This window comes from Zootermopsis nevadensis, unplaced genomic scaffold (assembly GCF_977971745.1).
Source record: "Zootermopsis nevadensis isolate Lab colony 2312 unplaced genomic scaffold, Znev_1.0 Znev_ptg000011l, whole genome shotgun sequence".
In the NCBI taxonomy this organism is placed as follows: domain Eukaryota; kingdom Metazoa; phylum Arthropoda; class Insecta; order Blattodea; family Termopsidae; genus Zootermopsis; species Zootermopsis nevadensis.
In genome coordinates, this window is record NW_028259143.1 from 11,962,563 (window position 1) to 11,984,128 (window position 21,566).

Genomic DNA, 21,566 nt, shown 5'->3' on the forward strand with positions numbered 1-21,566 from the left:
CATTAAGGGTGTTAATAAGTAACTGAAATTCATTATTTATACTGAATTATGGAGGATTTGGTAGAAAATATGTCTGTAAAAATCTGCAATGTTCTTGTTTCCATAGATTAGGTTTCTTGTCTGTACCAGTCTAAGAACCCTTATTCCAGCATCTCTTTTCTATTCCCCTAAATTTTAGCTTATAAGTCTGTGGACCCAAGTTATCTCTGGCCGCTGGTTTTCAACTATTCTGTCAACATGGCTTCTCAGTTGTTGTTTTTTGTTTTTTTCTCAACTACATTATGATCCTTAAGTTTGTTCTGTGTGACAGCAGTCAGTTCCTTATATCCATACACTGTACTGATTTCAGAGTGCACAAGAGAAATATGAGCTTCAGCAGCAAGGCGACAAACTAGATGAAAAAATAAGAACAACAGAAAAAGAAATTCAAGCTATGGAAAACACATTGAAGGTTATAAATTTGGCAAATGACAAATATAAGAAAAACTTATCTGCTGTGGATGAAGAAAGTAAGAATATACTATAATTTAATTTATGTTACAGCTTGTTTCTTGTTGACAGTTACAATTCAAATCCCTAAATAAGAAATTTTTAGTTTGAAATTGTTCTTTCCATGGTAGATAAGAAAGATTAGGTTTCAAGAATGTTAGAGGAACTTTTATGTTCTACCAATGACCTGATATAAAAAGGACTGTTCAGATTGAGTTGCCCTGGTTGTAACAGTTCATAATATTGCTGCTGTGCCATGGCATAGGTAAAAGAAACGAGACCTTACAGCTCAATTAAAGCAGACTGTTCATCAGTACTTTCACACTTATGTCCCTTTGAAAAACAGAGAGTTATACTGGATTGTGAGTCACTGGAGAAATTTTCAGTGCATATCAGTTCATAATTAAATTTTCCTTATAAACTCTAAATGAGTACTTTGAAGTCCCAAACTAAACTAAGAAATACATGTTCATATCTTGTGACCAGACTAACTAACTAACTAGATGGCTTACGGATCCCAAAGGTTCATCACCGACTTAACCAAAGCCCTCCACCGGACCCTGCCCTGGGCCAACAAAATCCAGTCTCCTTCAACTACTATCTCCCATAGATCCCACCTTGCATTATCCTCCCATCTATGTCTAGGTCTCCCCAGCGGTCTCTTCCCCTCAGGCTTCCCGACCAATACCCGGTGCACACCTCTTGCTCCATCCATGCACGCCACATGCTCAACCCACGTCATTCTTCTCAACTTAATCACCCTGACAATATTGGGGGAGGAGTACAGATTTTTAAGCTCATCATTATGCAGTTTTCTCCATGCCCCATCGTCTTCTCTCCTAGGCCCAAATATCCTTCTCAACACCCTATTCTCAAACACCTGCAATCTATGTTCCTCCCTCAGAATTTCGCACCCACACAAAACAACAGGCAAAATTATTGTTTTGTGTACTTTAATTTTCAGGTTCTTAGAAATCAGATGGGAAGACAAAATATTTTGAACTGAGAAGTAGCAAGCATTTCTGGAATTTAGTCTCCTCCTAACTTCCTCATGAGTATAATTTTGATTTGTTATTGTTGTTCCCAGATATTTGAACTTTGTAACACTTTCAAAGGATTTATTAGCCACCATTGTGACCAGACTGCAGGGCAAAAATCATATTATAAAGATAGTTATTAAATTTCATTTAAGTTTGCTCAACTTAAGATATTTGGGGATGGTGGTTACAGATCAAAATACCATACCTAAATAAATATGAGGAATGCTTGCTACAATAACTCATTCACGTACTCACTCACTCACTCACAGGATATTCTTTGAAAAGTCGACTGTATACTCGGCTTGTCAAAGAATAGCCCCCTTTCTTTAAGGAACCCCTAAGGTTCATCACCATGTTCACAAAATCCCACCACCGGACTCTGTCTACATCCATTTAACTCCTTCAATCCCATCTCCCTAACATCCATCTTAATGTTATCCTCCACCTATGTCTAGGTCTTCCTAGCAGTCTCCTCCATTCAGGCCTCCCAACCTATACCCTGTAAACACACCTCTTCCCTCACCCATGGTTGCCACATGTCCCGCCTACCTCATCCTCGATTTAGCCACCCTAAGAATGTCAGGTGATGACTACAGACTGAAGCTCATCATTATGCAATTTTCTACATGATCTGTCTTCCTCCCTTTTAGGTTCAAATATCCTCCTCAACACTCTGTTCTCGAAGACCCTCAATCTATGTTCCTCCCTCAGTGTGAGAGACCAAGTTTCATACCCATTCAGTACAACTGGTAAAATTACACTTTTGTGTATTTTAACCTTTTGTGTTTTGATTTCTACAATTCACTTCAGAATTTTTTGTCTTCCCTTATGCAATCCAAAACCACATATATTAAAATATACAAAACTATGATGTTTCTTGTTATTTGCATGGATATAAAATTGGTCTCTTAATCTTAATAAATGTTCAAGTGGAGAATACTGAGAAGTATATTTGAAGATAACAGAGAGGTAACAGAAGGCTGAAGAAATTGAGAAACTTCAATATTCGTAGCATTTACCAAATATTATTATGGTCATGAAATCTAGGAGAATAAGATGGGCAGGGCATGCCAAATGAATGAGAGTAATTAGAAATGCATACAAAATTTGACAGCAAACCTGAAGGGAATTGGAAGCCAAGGTACAAATGGAGGTGATCAAAAGTTGTGCAACCCATTCCTGACAAGTGTTCAGTTTGTCAAAAAATAAATTACATTGAAATAAAAAAAACGATATTATATGCAGTGTTGGAAGTGTCCACCATATTAAACAATAGTCCTTACCTCATGTATGATGCAACTCAGTGAAAAGTTCCTGTATCACAGAAACAGTTCACCAGATATAATACTGTGAATTTGTTTCGTGAAGGAGAATTGGGAAATGGATCCCTAAACTCATTCTGGCAAGTTAAGTAAGAACAAGATGCCAGCTAATGTTTGATTATGGACACTTGTTGCATTTTGAAAAAATATATCCTAGCACTTTGACTGTTTGAAGACAGGTGATGGAATGGTGCATGCAGGTTACAGCATGATGTGGCCTATATGACCTGTTGTATAGTCACAGTGAAATTTTGTGTTTGTTAATCAAATTTAATTGTATTAAAATGTGTCTTAAAGAAATGGGGAGTAAGGTTATAGACCAGATTCTGGGTCAGGATAAAGGTAGTGGTGGGCTGTTGTGAACACGACAAGGACTCTTCAAATTCCATAGAAGGCAGGAAGTTGCCTACTTGGGTGATATTTAGTGTCTCAAGATGGACTGTGCTCTGTGGGGTTGGTTGGTTAGTTAATGAATGGAATGGCCAAGAGATGTTATTTCAACTCTTATGCTGTACATTATTTTTCATTGCTTCGCCAAAAGAATCCAGTTTTATAATAAAAATCCAAACTCATTATGAGGGTCAGGTTATTATGTGCATGTGTGAATAAAAATCACAAAAATAATTAATACTCCGATAAATACTCAATTTTATGTTTGCTGAACACTTTTTTACAATGTTATAAATTATAAAAATTTATAAACATGAGAAGTGTAAATCACATCAAAAACTCGAAGCCCTTCTACAGCTGGCAGCCACGTTTCAGTAACAAAGTCGTTTCATTTTTAAGCACACTCTCAAGGCCTCTTTACAGCCTTTTTTATGCTTATTCTTGCTGTAATTTCCTGATGGTTAGTTACTTTTAATCATAGTTTGTTGTCCTACTTAGTGCATGCAATTCAACCATACAGGTTTCTGTGATGTCATCGATGCTTGTCTGCCTCCAAGTGTATACGGGCGCAAACAGCCACAGAAACTGACACGCCTCTAAGAACACACACACGCTCATATATGCATTCGAAACACAAAATTTGCAACAGCATGCAGGCTCTGACAACTTCACATTGTTCACACTATAGGACAGCACAAAAGTGTAATTTCACAATTTAGGAGTAGAAATGAATGTTGCAGCAAAAGGAGATTATTTTTAATGTGGAATAAAGTTTAATATCACATAGTGTACTAATGCAGTCAAATGTAGCAGTATAAGGGTTAATGGTTGACATATTTTCATGTTCATATGACAGGCAATATTTCAGTAATTGTTAAGTATGTTTCATCATCTAAGTGAAATCATCACACAAAAGGCCTCATAGGTAGCATTTCTCTATTTAAAATAAGCACACATCAAAATGAACTGTTGCTGCTGTGATGGGTAGTCAGTAAGGTGTCAGATTACTTTCACATAACAGAATGTAAATGCACAGGTCTGCAGTATAGTAAGTGGGCTGGTTGAGTGATATTACCTTCCCTTGTAAGAAGTGTGCCTGACTCCTTGTGATGTATGAACACCTCTTTGGGCATGTTTTCAATCTGTCATTCCATTTAATAGTTACTGATAGTTAATAAAAGCTAACAGAAGTGGAAGCATTTACTCCATTGAAGTACACATTTCTTCTAATTAGCCTTGATGTTCATCTGTTGGGTACATAACTTTGTTGCTGCTGAGCTGAGTGCCCTGCAGGTACTTGACTGTACTGAAGCAGAATTTATTTTTATGTGTATTTCACTAAATAGTCACCATGTGAGAAAATGTTTCAAATAAAAGTTGTAGATTTTAATGAAAGTTATATTTTATATTACATGCAGTAATCATTTTTAGATGAGCCTGATAGCTCAGTCAGTAAAGTGACAAGCTATGCGCTGGGAGATCGGGGTTCAATCCCCGACGGGGGCAGAAGATTTTTCCTCTAGCCTATGTGTCCAGACTGGCTCTGGGGCCTCCTGTCCAATGGGTACCGAGATCCTTTCCCAGGGGTAAAGCACGGCCGGGGCGTGATGCTGATCACTCACCCCCATCTGGTGCCGATGTCAAGAAAACGTCAAGAAAGAGTAGGAGCTATACCTCCGCTCTCCCCCCAAGTGCCTGCATAGGCATGTAGCGGGACTCTTTACTTAATCATTTTTGAGTGACAATCTATTTTTTACAAAGTATCTGAAGTTTGAAGATTTCTGTCTTCTGGGTTGTTGCGCTGTGTAGTCTGGTCAATGTTAAGAAACGTTCGTTAACATCGACCAGACTACACAGTTCAACAACCCAGAAGACAGAAATCTTCATACTCACCGCTGTGAAAACCTCAAATCTTACATATCTGAAGTTTGATTTGAATTTTTTAATACCTCCCTGGAGGTTTTTTGATCTATTTAGACATCTCGTAGGACTCCTTGGACGAGTGATCAGCCTGTCACAAGGCCTCTACCTATACGCAGGACAGCACAACACAGAAAGACATGGATAACATTCATGCCTTGAATGGGATTGAAACCCACGGTCACAGTGTCCAAGCGCACGAGACTCAAGCCTCAGACCATGACTGGCTTTGATTTGACTGATAAACCAAAATATAATTAATCTAACAAGATTTTAGTGCAGTCTGCACTGCATAAAACTGCATTCAGCAGTTCTGATGATGGACTGATTCGTAAAACCTCTCTTCTGCATTCAACTTGGGCATAATTTTCTGTATTTTTTCTGCCTGTTATTGGTAGTGTCATTTTGCAGGTGATGAGTACAAAAAGAAACAGGAACTGGAGTCTCAATATTATGTTGTTCTTGACACACTCAAACACCAGAAAACAAAGCTCAGTGAACTAGACAACCAAACTAAGGTAACTCATATAATGTGAAATAAACCAAACTTAAACATGCATTCACTTCTGTGAAGAAAAATGTTCTCATACTTTACTCAATGCAGTTTATCATTTTCAGTGTTTATCAATTGGAATAATAAAAATTGGCAACACTTATATTGGTAATTGCTCTTTAGAGACTATCATGAATTTGGAAAAATGTATGTACATTAATAACAGCCCACAATTGCTGATATTAAGGGCGAGGGAATGTGTATGTGCTGCATAGTAGCACCTTGGAAACTGCTAGGTGCTAACAGCTTTGCAATGTGATTTTGAAAATACTGTGCTTACTTACAATAGGCAACTGTCTTCATCTTATGAAGAACAAGTAGACACATACCTTCTGCAACTTCCACAATCCTAATGCAGTGCAATCTTTACTTAGAGCTGGATCATGATCCTTGTGTCCTTGTTACATAAATTTAATTTTTATCTAAAACAGGAAAAAATAATTCTGTAAGGTAATAGAAATTTTGAATGAATGGAATCACCTACAAGGGTGTACAGTGGCTCATTTTAAAGCTAACATTTCCCTGATGTCTGCAAGATGAACACTTTCAGTGTAGATTCCAGTAAACTTTGTCAGCATCTAATTATTAGTTTGGAAACAGAACATGCAGATTCGACTGACAGACCCATTAATGTTATGCATTCTTTGAAAGAAATGCATAAAAGGAAAATCCAAAGAAGAAATAAAAGGAGTCATACACTCAAGGTGAACAAAAGCAAATTAACAGGGAGTGCTACAGTAATGGTTGCACAAGATGCATATAAAATATTGCCATTCCTTAAGTTCTTTAGATGCTATGTGTGACTGTAAAGTGAAATACCTGTCACCGTTTGTTGTATTTATTTTCAGGTACTGGATCAAACTTTACAGGAAATTTTCATAACACATGGCAATAAATATTTTATGTGGCAAAACAAAGATCAAGAAGCAAGTGACTTAGACAAGGATCTACGAGAACAAACCATCAAGCTTGAACGTGCTCAAAAACAGCTTCACAAAACAATGAGAGAAATAAAAGGAACCAGACAATCACAGCCCATACCATTTTATTTGGTTAGTCTGCATTTTCACATTTTGAACTCACTTCATCATCTTGGTATCAGAGTAAACATGTACTTTAGTAATGAAAATTCCTGGTTATCAGCCTTGATGATTAAGTCAATACAGTAATCTATGAACTAGGCAACCAAGGTTTGCTTTCCAGTAGTAAAAGGATGACAAAACCAGTTCTGAAGCCTGCTTATTGAACACAGTGGGAATAAAGCAGCAAGCAGTTGTCTTTATCTTCCCTACACTTCCACTAAAAATTTTGCAGTTTCATGCTTATGCACAGAGCACTTCTGAATTATTTGATAATTAACATACATAATTTTTTATAGAAAGAAAAACTGAAGGTATGCACTTTGTTTCTTTGAGTTCATATGTCTCTTTAACCTTTTCCCATAATTGTTTGACCCCTCAGTATTCATGTTTATGGTTCCCTGTCACACACTGCCACAGTAGGCATAGGCATCTGAGATGGGATCAGCACTACAACTGCTAAATATATAAGTCTCTTAATTTTGCATGGTGATAGTTATTTGAAAATGGATATTCTCTATACAGGTTATTTTAGTGAAAAAGAAAGCAATATTGCAAATGCAATATCACATATGTATGATGTATTTTATTCAATTCTGTTGTCATTTTCAGTTTTCATGTCTTATATTATCACATTGATATAACATAAAAAATTTGTCTAAGAAATCATCTGTAATATATGGGGTGATCACCCAAACCATATTAAAATATTTATTGACGGTTCCAATTCAATACAATTTGATTTGATTAATAAACACAAAATATCGCTATGACTGTACAATAGCCCATGCAGGTCATGTCATGTTGTAACCTGCTTGCACCAGTTCATCAGTTGTCTTTCAATAGTCAAAGTGCATGGAAGTCTTTTTCACAAGTGCAATAAGTGTTCATTGTTGAACACTACCTGGCATCTTGTTCTTACATAAATTTCCAGAGTAGGTTTTGGAAATATTTCCTGATTTTCCTGTGCCAAACGAACTGTCAGCATTCATCGGGTGAAATGTCTCCTTCACTGCAGAAACTCTTCACTGGTTGCATTAAACATAAGGAAAAGAGTGAATGCATGCATCGCTGAATGCGGTGAACATTTCTAACCCTTAATATAACATTGTTGAGCTGTGTACTCAAAGTTTACTAACATTTCATAGGTCCTTGCTCCCTCCATCATCATTGGTAAACTTCTACCAGACAACCCAGAAGATAGCCATCTTCATGCTTTCAAATAATATTTACACATGAACTATACATGGTGATTGAGTGCTTAGCACTTCTGCTTCATATTTTGAGATCTCAGGTTTGAAAACTGTGCCCAGAGACTGGTTATCCTATCTGAAATATTTTTCATGCTTTCCACTAGTCATTCCAGACACAGGACATGGAGCCACATCCTTCAACACGTGGCTCGCGATTCTGAGAATTTAATTTGTGTCTCCTCAGCTTGAATTAAATGTTAAAATAATGGCTTCTGTCGGTAATAAAACTCAGTGATAGAGCTGTCATATATGGAAGGTCAGTTTGGGGGGTTAAACACTAATACATAACACAGACTCTTGTCGTAATTTGTGGCATGGAGTGAGTGAAACAAAGTGGAGGAGGGACTGTTATAACTCAAAAGCACAAATGTCATAACTATGTTGCCAGCTTGAATGTAGTGTCTAGAGCTGAGGCATGGCATATAGCTATATACTAAATTTGTGATAATTATTATAACAATAATTCATATTAAATTATAAAACAATAAAAATTGCACAGGAATAATGGCTTTATACTAATATGTAATGTATTCATAAATCTTCACAACTAATTCATTTACATTGCCATATCCTAATTATTTACTGAAATTTACCATCATTTCTTAACTTTAAATTTTACTGAATTAAATTGTGAAAAAGTAGTAACAGCTAATGAGATATTGTACAAATGAATCCTTTTCTTAAAATCTTGTAAAATTTTGAAACATTACACGTAATTAACACATGTATAAAAAGGCCTGTTCATGGTGACATAAGCAATGAAACTTGTTACCTACTTGGATTAAGTGCTCATAACTGTTTATGTAGATAGATGTATTGTCAATTTGTCTAAAGGTTATATCCTTATTTTTCAGAAGGATGTAATGACCCGCGAGTTGCAAGAACAGAACCAGAGTGCTCTTCAGCAATTGGCTGAATTTGTAGCTCACCACATAGAAGCAGGACCAGTAGTGACACGCTATCTGGAGGAGAAGGGTTTGGTTCTTCCCCTGTCTCGTAGTCCTGGGGGATCTCTTACCCGTGTTCTGTCTCGTCATACACCATCATCAACCAGACTTTCACTTCCAGGTCCAGGTATAAAATTTGTCATTCTAACTGATTAGATTGTTCCTTCCTCAGAGGATAGACTTCTCCACCAGACACACTTGGCCTCCTTGTGACTGAGGTTTTTGTGACTTTCCTTCAGTTGCATATGTTTAGACTCACAAATCATTACTGCTTTAAAGAGCATTTATATTGTTGCAAAGGGACAATGATGCTGGATGAAATGTAAGTGACTCCCCAGCTTACAGCTATTATAAGCATACAGTCTTGCATAATTCATAATGGAAGAGTTATATGTTCAAGAATGACATGATGAATTAATTTAAATATAGTGCATTAACTGTAGAGAGGTGGTAAATCATGAGGGATGTGAGAGAAAACATTTGTGGTCCAAGAAACAAGATAGCCTCCTGGGCTTTATTTGGAGACACTGAGATAAAAATATATGTGGATTGTACCACCCTGTTGTAGTAAAATCTAACAAATTCTACATAAATTTCAAATAGCTTATTTATGAATTTACATAGTGAAAGTAAATAAAGTTAATTACTAATAGGCTACATGTTTTGTTTTGGCATAATGGCATCATCAGATTCCCATACTGTGTATCTATTAAAGCATAAAAATGTTTTTTGTTCATACTGTGCCTTACAGTATTATAATGTGTAATAGAAGAAGATTGTTTTATAAGTAATTTATTACTACAGTTTTAACTACCACTAAGAGTTATTCTGCATTATAACATTACAATGTTACTGTGCAGTTGTACTGGGAAATATTTTTACATGGTAATGGAACTTCTGTAACAAATTATTGGATGAAGATTTCCGTCTTCTGGGTTGTTGCGCTGTGTAGTCTGGTAGATTTCCACCAACGTTTCAGAGCTGCAGGGAACTCTGTACTTCATATAAGTTCTGAATGAAATGCAATTTTATGCACATGTCTTTAAAGAAAACATCTCACTGTAAAATGGCTGCCATTATGAATTTACGTGTATGCACGAAATTCTGTATCGAAGTAGGAATGATAACAACAGATAAAAAGCTTAAGTCTGTATTTGGAGAAGAAACACAGCCATTCTACACCATTACTACAATAATGAGAGAATAATATTGACAAACCTACCTATATGCCTGTACTGTTTGATTGACACAGCCTTTATGTTTATATGTGGCTACCTGTGTGAGCACCCCAACTAAACTAACCTATATACAGTAGTTGCATTTAATCCTCTCCCGTTTGCTTGATTTCAAAAGGGTAGAATTTCTATCAGAGGCCTTCCATTATTATTGCCCACTGAGGAAACATTCATGTTTATGGCAAAATTCACAGTGATAGAAAGGTGTTTCATTTACATGTTCTGAAACATCTAAAAGATTGAGTTCTACAAAAATTACCTGGAAAACAGATTTTTAGCCTGGATGGCCCATCACAACAATGCACAGGCTCACTTGGCACTTGCCATAAGGGAATTTTAACGGTGCACAATATTCAGTGGTTTACATTCACCTTATTCACGGGGTTAAGCACACACCAGCCTTTATCTGTTTAACTAGCTAACTAACTAGATGGCTTAGGGAACCGAAGGTTCGTCACCAAATTAACCAAAGCCCTCCACTGGCCCCTTTCCTGGGTCAGCAAAATCCAGTCTCCTTCAACTCCTATCTCCCACAAATCCCACTTGATATTATCCTCCCATCTATGTCTAGGCTTCCCAACCAATACCCAGTGCACCCCTCTTGCCCCATTCATGCGCGCCACATGCCCCGCCCATCTCATTCTTCTTGACTTAATCACCCTGACAATATTGGGGGAGAAGTACAAATTTTTAAGCTCATCATTATGCAGTTTTTTCCATACCCCATTCTCTTCTCTCCTAGGCCCAAATACACCCTATTCACAAACACCTCCTTTATCTGTTTTCAGATTGAAATCCAGAACAAAAGTACAAACTCCCATGGCACTGTGGGTGTTGCATTTACGTAGCAATCTTTCTTGGGAGGGCAGGACATTTGTTGACAATGCATAGAAGCTTTCTGAAAATCAAATAATTCTTCTTATAAGATGTTGATTTTCAAGTTGTGCATTGTCATATTGCTGAGTGGTAGCCATGGCTTCTGTCACACCATGAACAGATTGCAAGCGGTGGCATTAGAAACCTTTATTTGCTGATTGTGAATCTGAAGGTGGATATAAGGACAGAAAGTAGTCTAGAATAAAATTAAAAACAGTATTTCTGCAGCCAGGGTATTTTTTACTAACAAAAATTCTGCAACAAAGGAGTTAAAAGGCACTCACTAACTCACTACATGGCCTTGGAGCAGTATTCAAATGGTCAAAAGGGTGAAATTACCTGAGTAGGTCAGTGGATCAGACACGTGGAAATTTACTGAGCCCATTGGTTATGTTTGTTATTAACACACACCGAGCTGAAACAAATGTGAAAGCGGAACTTACACTCCAGTCCATTCATGAACTCCAATATGTTCATAAGAATGCAAACTTTTTAAAAATATTTACAGGCTCACCATCATCTAGTCAGTTATGTGTCTCTGCTCGTTCCCAAGATTTGGCTAGCAGCAGTGGCACAGCATCATCTAGGTCCAGTCACAAATCCAGATCCAGTCAGAGCCTTGCGTCTGTTACTGTCATAACACTGGATCCACTTCACTTGGATGGTGATTGTCTATAACATACTATATGAGTGTGTTTCATAGAATTCTGGGGTTCATTTCATTACAGTCAGTAGCTTAAAGCCAATTTTATCTGCAAGTAACAAAAACTGTGCTTCAGTGAAAGTAACCATAATGCTTAGTAGTGAGATAGGCTGGATTAGCTCTGATCTTGTGCAAATCAATAAATACAAAAGTGGAGAGACTTCTAGTTCTTAATAAGGCCTATCAATTTTATATATGATGAAACATTACAGTTTGAGCTTCATGTAAAATTCAGGTAATACTGAATTGATATAGTTCAAAATTAAATTCACCTGGCAATTCATATGCAGACCTCCATTACCAAACATAATTTAAATCTGTTTAGTAGTTTCATAGATTGACCATATGGACAGATAGATAAAAATACATGGCATTCCAGTTATTATTTCACTTTATGTATTTTGTGCAAGGAATGCAGCACAGAATTCTAAAATAGCTCAATTTATACTTTTAGGTACAGTTAGAACACACATAAATACACCATCAAAGCAGGTGCAATGGTTTTATTGTTTTGTAAGGTTACTTTAACCCTTCAATCCAGTACTTAAATTCACACTGCAGTAGCATTTAAAAGGTCCTGTAATAGCATCTGACATAGAATTTTTTGAGTGACTGTTTGGGACACCACAAATGGAAATGTTCAAATGCTGTGAGGACATACCTGAGTTGCTAGCTTGAAGGGTTAAAATCTGGGTTTGAACACAATTAGTTGCAGCATGAATATTTTCTCCTAGATTGGGGTGTTGAAACAGTGCTTGAATAAGACAAACTTGTTATCACTAAAAAGGTAATGAAAAGGTTAAGATAATTTATGATCTGAAGCTTTAATAATGACTGGGTATAATGAATTCTTCTCGGGCTACCATCCGTCAGGTGGTTTAATGGAGAAAACACCAACGCTACATTAAACCACCTTACATGGCTGGTAGCCTGAAAGAATTCATTATATGGTTAAAATAATTATTTTTCAAATGAGTGAAGAATTTTGTGGGAATTGTCTATATCCTCTGCTCTGACAGATTTATAATACTACTTCAGAACAAGATATACATGAGGGACTAGAACAACGGTTATATGGTGCTCACTCAACAAATTTATTAGACAACTTTGTGAGGGAACTTAAAATCTCAAGCCCATGTGCTGTTATGAACTACAAATATGTATGAGGTTCAGAATCACAAATTATATAAATTATTATTCTTTTTGGGATGGCAGGGGCCCTTTAAGAGCCGAGATAGCTCAGTCAATATAGTGACTGACCATGGACTAGATGATGTTCAATCCCTGATGGGCAGAGAATTTTCCTCTAGTCTGCGTCCAGACTGGCTCTGGGGCCCACCCAGCCTCCTATCCGAGTACCAGGGTTTATTCCCTGGGGTAAAGTGCAGCTGGGGTGTGATGCTGACCACTCACCCCTATCTAGGGGCGAGGTTAAGAATGAGTAGGAGTTATACCTCCTCTCCCCCAAAGTGCCTACATGGTGGATAGTGGGACAGCTTTATTTTTTTAGGGGCCATTTGGGGGAAAGTTGTGTATTTGCTGATGTACAAGATACATCATTATTTCAGAAGTGTAAATATTTACTGTGCTTACATAACAAACTTTTGGTGTAAAAGAGATGTGAGATTAGGGGTCGTGTGAGGGTGTATTTTAAACACTAACAAATGATATATAATATGAGCTCTTGAATTAGCCAATACATGCCACACATTGCCACTCTTCTGATCTGTTTCTCTGTAACACTGCTGCAATTAATTCACACATGCAAAGACAACATATCTGAACATGTAAACATCCTACACTCATCACTGGCTCATATTAATATACTAATACTACAATACTGGATTTCTGCAATGAGAAAGTGCTTGAACTGAATCATGGGTTCAGATATTTGTTGCTTCCCTTCAGACACACACGGTCATAATCACCTCCTACAGAATCTCATAATGGTACAACTGTTTTGCTTGTAGGTGCTGAAACTGGAGCATCATCTGTGAAACACAAGTCTGTGAAGAAATAACAAAAATTTATATATGGAAATAAGAAATCGAAAATTTAAGATTTTAGAACACTAAAATTAAATTCATGTTTGAAGAAATTAATATGTTGTGTGTAGAGGCTATATTGGTATTATAATTTACTTGTAAGAATTTTTTTCTTTTGTTAATTTATTCTGATGGTAAAATTAAATGACAGACTATTCAGATGAAGGGCAGCAAATTAGTCATGAACAGTGAACAGTCCTGTATTCTGTTGATGTGTTCCTGTGGCCTCATCTTTGCTCACAGATTACATATTCTAGCCGTGAAGCCGTATATTTGAACATTCTCAGCACATTTTTTAAAAAAATGCCTTCTAACATTTCTGGATCATTTTCTGTGAGGTGACCCTAGAGCCCTGATGATGGAGGAAGTATGTTTCTCGCATGATGGAAGTACCCAAATGACCATCATGTACACAAAATTTAGGCTCTTAACAGAAATTTCCAGGGTTGCAACACCATTTGGACTAGTAAATAGATACCAGCATTTTGGAGGAACATACTAGTGCCATCTTTATGGCTTACGTTGGTATCTACCTATAATTCCACATGGTGCTAAGGCACAAAAGAAACAAATCAGTGTGTTTGCCATTGTGTTAACCTCAGATCTCATATTTGGATTTTTGACCAATAATGCCATCTGTGAAGCAGGTTGATTTAGTAACACCAGTTGTTGGATCTATGGAATGATACCCACGGTTATCAGATGTCAATGATGACAAACACCATTTCAGGCACATAACTTCTACATTTATACCCTGTATATTTCAAGGAAATGTAGTATCCATAATAATGTATTTAACAGTTTCATACTGAAGATTGCTGTCTTCTGGGTTATTGCGCCGTGTAGTCTGGTAGATTTCCACCAACGTTTCTGAGGTCATACTGCCTCCATCATCACGGCAATGAATGTGCCAATCAACCAAAAAGCTAACTAAAGGCGGAGTCCTGCACAAGCGCAAGACATCGTCCCTTCCTAGGTAACACCATTCCTATGTACGAAACGCATTGCTGGAAATGGTAAATAACTGAAACGGGAATTTTGCAAACGCTAACGGGGTTCCATCATGGCGGGAGCCTTTATCATTCAAACTACGGTCTGTTGCTGCTGATGGGAGGTTATCCCGTCAGGCAACTTGTCCAAAAATTTTGGTTGGTTGGTTGGTTCTCTGGGGTTTGAGCCCAGAGAGGGTGGGGCTGCTTCAGCTGAAGGCCTTCGTGATCAGGGGTGGCGGGCCGTGGCCCTATTAAATAATACCCTGGCATTAGCCTTACAACTGAGGAAAAGCATGGAAAACCTCAGTCACCAAGCAGAAAGGGCCAGGTTTATAGGGACTGGACAGTAACTGGAGGAGCCTGATCCTAGCCTATGAGAGCAGGTGTCAAATCAGGCATGGGTAGGGACCAATAGGAGTGCGTGGGCAGGTCTAGCGGTGTGTGTGAGAGAAAGGAGAGGTCCAAGAACTAGCCCTATTGAGGGCCTCAGGAGGGAGTCCATCCGGCGAGGTACCAGACATTGGGAGTCGGGTGGAGAGTGGAAGCAAGCACAGGTCCTACATAGTTTGATACTGTCTGAAATACCTGTTGTATTGTATTTAAGAGAACACATACTATGAATGGGTGTACATATGCTTTCTTAAAATAAGCTTACAAAGGGTAGGGTATGTTCACATGCTTTGAAGGAAGTGTGACAACTTTATGAATTTTTGGAAAGACATACTAATAATCGGGACACTGGAGTTATTAAAATACTTCTTCAAATTTCATACATTGTTTGATGATAGAATTGTATATCGAAACATGTCGTCAATTTTAAAATGTAACAATTTTATGTGAAAATTTTATATGATTTTAACAATAAGCTTGTGTAACGACGGAAAATAAAAGTACTGTATTGTTTTTTGTGCATAACACTGTTATCACAGGTTTTACTCTGTATTAGATATTATAATGTGGATGTAAGCATGTATTACCACATACAGGTGATTAACTTGCATGCTGTTTAATGGAAACACATAAGAGTTGTGGTAACAGTGTTCAACCAGTAAAAGTTAAGTGTTAGACTTCATTATCAGAGTAATATTAAGTGTATGCGAATTGGTTTAACAAGGTGACTATCTCACTGCCACGAGAACCTGAAATCTCATCTGGTTTAACAAGTCTTGTTTTTCTTATATCTATCAGATGGAAAAGAGAATGTTTCTCAGCAACACTAGATATTTTTATTTTTAAAAAGCTACAGATATTTCAATGTACAGTCCCCTTACTGAATGTGTTGCACCACTGGAAACTATCCTATATTTCAGCAACTCATTTATGTATATTATGTCCAGCACAATAGTGAAGTACAACACACTCCACAAATTATTTTTTATAACTCTGGGTACATGTTTTAGTGAATGGGACAATAATGTTCCTCTCTATTCCACCGGTGTAAAGTATAATGATATGCCTGCATATATTTTGTTCATCTGTATGTCTTGCTTAAAACTGAAATAAATGTGAATTTTTTTGTAAGTATTTGTACGATTTCCCATTTTTTACAGATCTTAACATACCTGGAGTATACTCTATTTTTTTTCAAGAAAGCTGAAGTAGTCATATTTAAACCAAATGCTAAAGTATATAATAACCAAGGAAAAAGGTACTAACTAAAATAATTCAAGAATCATTTAGGATATGCTGACCTCCTGATGGTGAACATTCACCAATAATACAGATTTGTGATGAGTGTGCATTGTACTTAAAATGTAATTCATGGAGACTGTACCATATATAGGAAAGATTAAGATTAATTAAGTAATATATAAATTGTTCATTATATCTATTTGCAGATCTGACTAAATGTATGGCATTTAGCTATGATATTATACTCCTGGGGGAAGTCCCCAGGTACCCACTGGATAGGAAGGAAGGTGGGTAAATGCAGTACCAGTATGGATTGGGCGGGGAAGATAAATGCAGCTATTACTGCCAAGAAATGAACCCAGGCCATCATTTTACTGACTGACTTATTCACAGAGAATAGCTCTGGAAAATACAAATATAATTTTGTCTTCATGACACACACTCATTACAGATTTTCTGCTGATAAAATCAGGGATGGTAACATTACAGTATTCTGAATCATTCTGTACATTGAATATTACAAGACGGTTACACCACAGACTGAATGAAGAGCAGCATAACAGAGAAAAAAGAAGAGAGGGATAAAGAGAAGGAGTGGAGGCAAAATGGAAACAGATGACAATGTAAGGAAATGGGAAACAGGTGAGGAATTCTGAGAGAGAATCAAAGAGACTTACAGAAAAAAGAACATTATTGTATCAGCTAACAGTCAACTAAAGACTTCTAAGATTTGAGGTTTTCACAGCGATGACATCTGAAATGTTGGTTAACATCGACCAGACTACACAGCGCAACAACCCAGAAGACAGAAATCTTCAACTAAAGACTTATATACTCACTGAATATGAAGCGATCCAAGACATAAAACAATCATTGATGATAAAGTGTTATATTATATACATAATACATATATTTATACTATTTTGAACAAACTCACAGTGCCACAACACAAAATTATATTTCAGAAAGAAGCCCTAAAACTCAATGCTCAAAATTCATGGCACTGGTACAAGTTGTATGTGGTAAAAACTGAAATTAAAACAGAATGCTGCATGGCCTCAAGGAAAAACGGAACAGTGGAAAACGAGTTAGAACATTGAATGAGAAACTGGATATAGGCCCCTTTCACAAGGTCAATTTGCTTCTGTGGCATGCTGCTCCACACCATTAGAGACACAGTGACTTGCATGCAGGTCTACATACAATTCACTCACAGTGGCTCCATTCCTGGCCTCTGGGAGCAACAGAAAATCCCTGTTCACTCACTAATTTCTGCTTTTAGCAACTCATGTCAACCACAAGAAATTTAGTCTTACGAGTGTTTCACATGGTCAACACCTCAGCCACATGGTAGCAACAATGGGCAATTTCTTAATTAATGAAATTGAGGAGTGACCTGTGTTGTGGGATACATGCAGTCCTGACTATGCAAATCGTGTGAAAAGGGAGGATTGCTAGTAGGAAGTGTGCAGATAGGAGATAGATGGTTTCAATTAACTGCACCAGGAAAGAAAAAATGAAACAGGTATGCAATTTCTTAATTTTTATTTTTAGCCTGGTTTCCTTAAGTAAATAAAGAAGGCTCATGAAGTCACCAAGCTGTCTGGCTTTCTGAGTTCTGTTCATAACTCATTGTTTATTGTAACATTGCTAAGGAACAAGTAATTTTTGTTACAAACGTCTGCAGTGAATTATATAGATTCTGAAGTGTTACAATACATAAACCTGAAAGCAGTACATTCTACAAATGATGCACGAGATAATTATTCACTTCATTCTAAAACACTTCACATTTATGTATACTGCAATGGCAACTCACCAACAACTGCAAAATAATCCGAAAATGTATTGAAAATGGCATTAGGTGTCTTCCCACTACTCTGTTCTCTACACCGAAAATTTTTTAATCCTTCAAAACATAAAGTATTCTAAAACTGAAAGCTGTCTCTCTGTCACACAAGATTATGCAGTATTACATAACGTTTTACAATATATTCATAACATTCCAAAAATACATCTGATGACCTGTGAAAAATTCACCACTTATTTGAATGTATTCCAAATGAGCATTCAACAAATCACCATGCCCTTGACAAGTAATAATTTAAGACCCTTTTTGCATTCGTAAATTCTTTCCTCCATATGGGCACATGACATGGCTTGGTAGACCAAATGTCTCATCTGCACAAAAATGTGAGGCAGCTTAGGTTTGTCTATGCCAGGTAACTCAATGGGATTTGGAATATCAAGTTTGTTGGAAATCAACTTTTTCCACAGTTTTGAGTTCAGGACAATGGATGAATAAGAACTCTACCCAAATCTATCAACGTCAAAAGCAATTAAATAGTAATTCACATCAATGCACAATAGAAGCGTAGTTTCCATAATTTAAAATTAGTGATCCACTATGTTCTGGTTTTATCAACTGTGTTTCCCACCAATGGCCGCTATGCAATTGGGAAAGTTTGTCTATCATCTGCAGTATTTTGCCACAGATATTTATTTGGTTCATGCAAGCAGATGCCTTTTACAAGAATCCATATTTTCTTGCAAACATTTTGAATGATATTATTGAGTGTTAAAATTCAAATTCTGTAATATTATTGGTTCTGTTAATGCACAGCCTGATCCAAGGAACCTGGAAAGAAATCTGACCTGTAAGTTCACCTTGAAGTGAATATTACCTAGTAACTTAATTTCAGGACTTGAGCTTCAATGCAAGTGGAAAGACATTAGAAATTCATTCTCAAGAGAATACAAAAAATAAAATTCACTCCTCTGGTATAAGGAGCAGAAGCAATGAGGAAGATATATGTTTATGATGATCAACTCTCATTCTTTCAATCTTAGTACCTGTCATCACTAACAAGAAGTACAGTTACAAGGTGGTGCCTTACCTCTCACGGAGCCAAATACAGTGCAAAGAACCAAATTTGAAATCACTTAAGTTCAAGGCACTTATATTCAAACACATATGTTTGAAGAGTGTTAAATCAAACATGCAATACAGGAAAAATATTTTAAATTTCAGGACTATTTCAAGCATGGATAACAGTGATCCTTCTGAAGCAGAAACTCTATCAGCATCAGAAGAATGTACCACGGAAATACACATTTTTCCAACCCAAAGGTGCCTAAGAAGGCTACTAAATGAATAGAAGTTACAAACTCACAACTCTGTTTTGATGTAGCAACAGAAAAGATGTGCAACATCCTTACTGAGTCTTAAACAAAGAAGAGCTATTGAGAAGTTTTATACTTTCATTAGTTTAGGAAGACAGATCTATCCTCCCCCTCCCACAAAAAATGAAACTAGATGTAAAAATGTAAATTATATCCACTATTAAGAAATATAAGTTCATGGATAGTCCAACTGCTGCAAGAGCTTCAAGCTATCCACTGAATTCCACTCTCTATTACAGCCAACAACCTCGATCTCACTATACGCACACAGTTGGTTTACTTTCATTCCCAACCACTATACAATTACTTGGGTAGCTCAGCACCAACCAGAGCCCCGCAAAACAGTCTGACTTTCTCTACTGCTCCAACAGTGAATGGTCCTCAGTGTTACTCGGACAGCCAATTGTCAAATTCTTTGAGCCTCTTGAATATAATTGATGATACAGTGAAGAGTCCACAAATATTAATTTACCATGTAAAGCCTAAAATTCATGAAAAATAAAAAAAACTTCGGTTTCTACTTCACTGCATCCAATTCATATAGAAAATTAAAATGTGTAGGAAAATTATAGCTACTTCTGATAATCACATGAAACCCAAGAATGCTCTCTGTAGGCTGAATACAGTATTTTGTAAATGTTAAATTTGATGCATAAGTGATTTTGCAACCACTGCATTTCAAAGTGTTAGCTAATATTTTTGATAAAACAGTCAATTTATTATATTTCCTATTTAAAAACTGATAATGCTGCTGTTTCATAACCATTTAACATATTAAAAGTTTTCAAATCTGAGGTGCAATGGATACAGAAAATTTAAGTTCAGTTATTATTTCTACCAATTACAGCAGCTGTCATCAAACTGTGTTATATAGTCACAGAAAAATCATACATCGCTGCACTGCACTGAACAGCGTTGCCCAGGTGAGTGAAGACAACTGAGAACTCACACTCCAGCAAAGCTAACAATGGTGTATTGTTTTGACTTAGAGCTGCATGGCAGGGGGATGGGTGAAGTCCTTTCATGGCCTTAAAGCAAGCAATCTGGTGACGGCTACTATAGGAATGACATAGAAGGAAAAATAAATGAATATGCAATACATACCATAATGTTACAGCTAAGCTTTCCTTTCCTGGTATTATCTTCACATGTTGGTACACCACTCATAAATTGAATCTGTCAGCACACTTTTCAATTCATCAAATGACTTAGGCAACATTTTAAAGCAGATGGAGAATTTTCCAGAATCTTCTTGCTGTTCATTAAGTAGTGTATAAAATGCACCAGTACTCGATTAAGTAGTCAGCCCTGAATGTACCCATAGTTTTCTTCTCTTCCTCCTCCTACTACTTTCATTCTTTCCAAACAGCAACATCACAGCTAATGCTTCTTCTGGTTCCAACATGATCTGAGACAATGAGGTTTATTTCTCTGGTGAGCTTGTGGGTGGATTGAAGTGGCGTTCCTTGGTGTTGTCAATTAAAATAAAGTGAAGTGGAGTAGCATGGCATGGAAATAAGTTGATTATGTTAAAGCACCCTTACAGTTAAATGTTGTGAATGGTTTTGACAAAAAAAAAACCCAAAAAAAAAACAAGTTACTTAAGATTGATGTAACCAACCAACCAGCCAGTATGAAATCCATGTATATTAATGCTGAAATACTGCTGACTGGCAGAAATAACATTTAATGGCCCCATGCAAATAGGACGGGGGGACAGTCTGAACAGACTATTAAGCTGCAGCGGTGGGAAGAACCAATCGCCAACAGTTTTTGCTCAGTCTTCCTTACTATTTCATCGGCTGAGAGGAACTGAAGCAGTCTTCTGACACTCTGCTATTGTATCCGTATTATCTCAGGCATGTTGAAACTGTGCACTGAATACTACCCAGGTTCCTAGTGTGCTT

At 36.9% G+C, this 21,566-nt stretch overlaps 2 protein-coding genes across 9 annotated transcripts in view; one reads left to right on the forward strand and one right to left on the reverse strand.

The window, feature by feature from the left end:
• The window catches only part of LOC110834510 (coiled-coil domain-containing protein 39), a 28,757-nt gene extending 12,392 nt beyond the window's left edge, over positions 1-16,365 (forward strand). Inside the window, exons 13-18 of the mRNA XM_022073743.2 lie at positions 350-509; positions 5,573-5,679; positions 6,563-6,766; positions 8,901-9,120; positions 11,613-11,768; positions 13,778-16,365. Coding sequence (XP_021929435.1) covers positions 350-509; positions 5,573-5,679; positions 6,563-6,766; positions 8,901-9,120; positions 11,613-11,768; positions 13,778-13,827 — 897 coding nt within the window. The 3' untranslated portion in view covers positions 13,828-16,365. The remainder of the gene's footprint in view (positions 1-349; positions 510-5,572; positions 5,680-6,562; positions 6,767-8,900; positions 9,121-11,612; positions 11,769-13,777) is intronic.
• A 1,639-nt stretch (positions 16,366-18,004) lies between these two features.
• The window catches only part of LOC110834509 (blastoderm-specific gene 25D), a 69,811-nt gene continuing 66,249 nt past the window's right edge, over positions 18,005-21,566 (reverse strand). For 7 of the 8 annotated variants that reach the window (XR_002544618.2, XR_002544620.2, XR_015534764.1 and 4 more), the window contains one exon: positions 18,005-21,067. The gene's annotated coding sequence lies outside the window, so the exon portion shown is untranslated. The remainder of the gene's footprint in view (positions 21,068-21,566) is intronic. The other variant, XR_002544617.2, reaches the window with a different exon arrangement.